Source organism: Octopus bimaculoides, chromosome 26 (assembly GCF_001194135.2).
Source record: "Octopus bimaculoides isolate UCB-OBI-ISO-001 chromosome 26, ASM119413v2, whole genome shotgun sequence".
NCBI lineage: Eukaryota > Metazoa > Mollusca > Cephalopoda > Octopoda > Octopodidae > Octopus > Octopus bimaculoides.
Genome location: NC_069006.1, coordinates 10,385,573 through 10,387,550, shown reverse-complemented (window position 1 = coordinate 10,387,550; position 1,978 = coordinate 10,385,573). Strand labels below are relative to the sequence as shown.

The window sequence follows — 1,978 nt, the reverse complement described above, 5'->3', positions numbered from 1 at the left end:
CGAGCGAGATCGTTGCCAGTGCCCCTGGACTGGCTTGTGCGGGTGGCACATAAAAGACACCATTTCGAGCGTGGCCGTTTTCGTGCGGGTGACACGTAAAAGCACCCACTACACTCTCTGAGTGGTTGGCGTTAGGAAGGGCATCCAGCTGTAGAAACTCTGCCAAATCAGACTGGAGCCTGGTGTTGCCATCCGGTTTCACCAGTCCTCAGTCAAATCGTCCAACCCATGCTAGCATGGAAAGCGGACGTTAAACGATGATGATGATGATGATGATTATTATCATTATTATTAATATCAGTTTTCTTAAATTATTTTTCTATAACTTAAAAGAAAATTGAACATACTTATCAATTTGAGATTCCTTATCTGCCATGCCCTCCATGGAAATCTCCAAATAGTTATTGGTGTCTTGGCATCTCGGAATTTCAGTCAAAGTTTTATTAGTTTTACTTATTTCTGTGTTGGTTATAATGTTGATATCGTCCACTTGTGGTGGTGTCCTGTCTATGGTGACACTACGAGTCAGTGTCCTGCTCAATGAAAGAATGTTTGTGGCGTTCAGTGTGACATACAGCATGGACATGTCTTGAAGTTTGCCAGCCTCCAAGTGGTCAGCTAAGTTAAATTCCCATAGCTTTTGGTCAGCAAAAACAGGTGTTGGTTGAAGAATGTCATAAATATTATTCCTTGTTCCTAAAGCAAAAGTGGTCAATCCTAGCAAACTCTCAACTTCTTCTATCGCAGACCAAGAACATTTTACTGTAGTCTGGAACTGTGAAATGGCATCCGAACAAATAAAGTCCAATACTCTCGGTTTTGTGTTATCTACTGTGATGGAATTTGATGTTAAAATCTCTTTATTTCCAGCACTGTCAACAGCACCGACAGATATAAAAACAGTATTACCTGTCTGTTCTACATTTTTCAAAGTAGATTTTGGTATGAATAAGGCTTCTGTTTCAGTTTTAGGTTTCACATCATCCTCCACAGGTAAACTCCCACAAAACCAGAAATTGGTGTTTACTTCTGAATCTTCATCGTTTGAACTCCAGACAAAATTCAAAGAGTTTATGTCTCTAACAAAGTATGGTGAGTCGGCAAAGCAAATCAATGGTCCACTGGTGCAGTCTTCTATGTCTAAAGTTGGTTTAACAGAGTCGACTGTCAGACCATTAGAAGTGGACAGAACGTATTTATCTCGGCATCTGGGTCCTGTCAGAGCACGGACACTGACATAATAGTGTTGACCATTGTTGAACAGGACGTGTGCCTGACCATGACCAACAGTGACATTGTCCATGGAGAGTCCATGTGGGCTGAAGGGACGCAGGTCAGAAAAGTATGGTCGACTTCCAATACCCCATTCATAGCTGACGATGTTACAGGCTTTGCTTCGAAAACCTTTAAAGGAGAAGGAAACGGTTGTTTTGTCGATACTGAAGTCTCTATCTGTTAACATGGAAGTTCCATCATAGAGAATGCCAGGAACGTTTGCTTCCAGTACGGTTATTGGTCTTGAGACGATTGTCGCTGATGCCAGACCAGCACCATTGTAAGTTACAATACTCACATAATACATGTCACCAGTGTCTGATGTCACATTCAACTTCAGGCTGTCAAATATCACAGATGATACTGCACTACTGCTGCTACTACTGCTGCTGCTGCTACTACTGCTGCTGCTGCTGCTGCTGCTGCTGCTACCTCTGCTGTTAACTTCCACATAGCCACCAGTCACAGAGCCAAAACCAGCATTGTTTTCATCTGGACTCGTCCCAATAGCTGTCAGGACTTTTGCGATACCACTCTCAGGGTCATGTGATGTCCAGCTGATGACCACGTGAGATGGGTCATCCAATATTATGCTGCCATCATCAGCCAGTTCCTCTTCTTCATCAAGACCAATGCGTATCTAAAACAACAACAACAACATTGTTATTATTTAAGCTTTCAATCACTTTTTCCCTCTTACTTA

General features: G+C 42.4%; 1 protein-coding gene across 1 annotated transcript in view; it reads right to left on the bottom strand.

Annotated features, from left to right (window-relative positions):
* The window catches only part of LOC106878080 (uncharacterized), a 161,693-nt gene that overhangs the window by 48,586 nt on the left and 111,129 nt on the right, over window positions 1–1,978 (bottom strand). Inside the window, exon 28 of the mRNA XM_052976903.1 lies at window positions 348–1,915. Coding sequence (XP_052832863.1) covers window positions 348–1,915 — 1,568 coding nt within the window. The remainder of the gene's footprint in view (window positions 1–347; window positions 1,916–1,978) is intronic.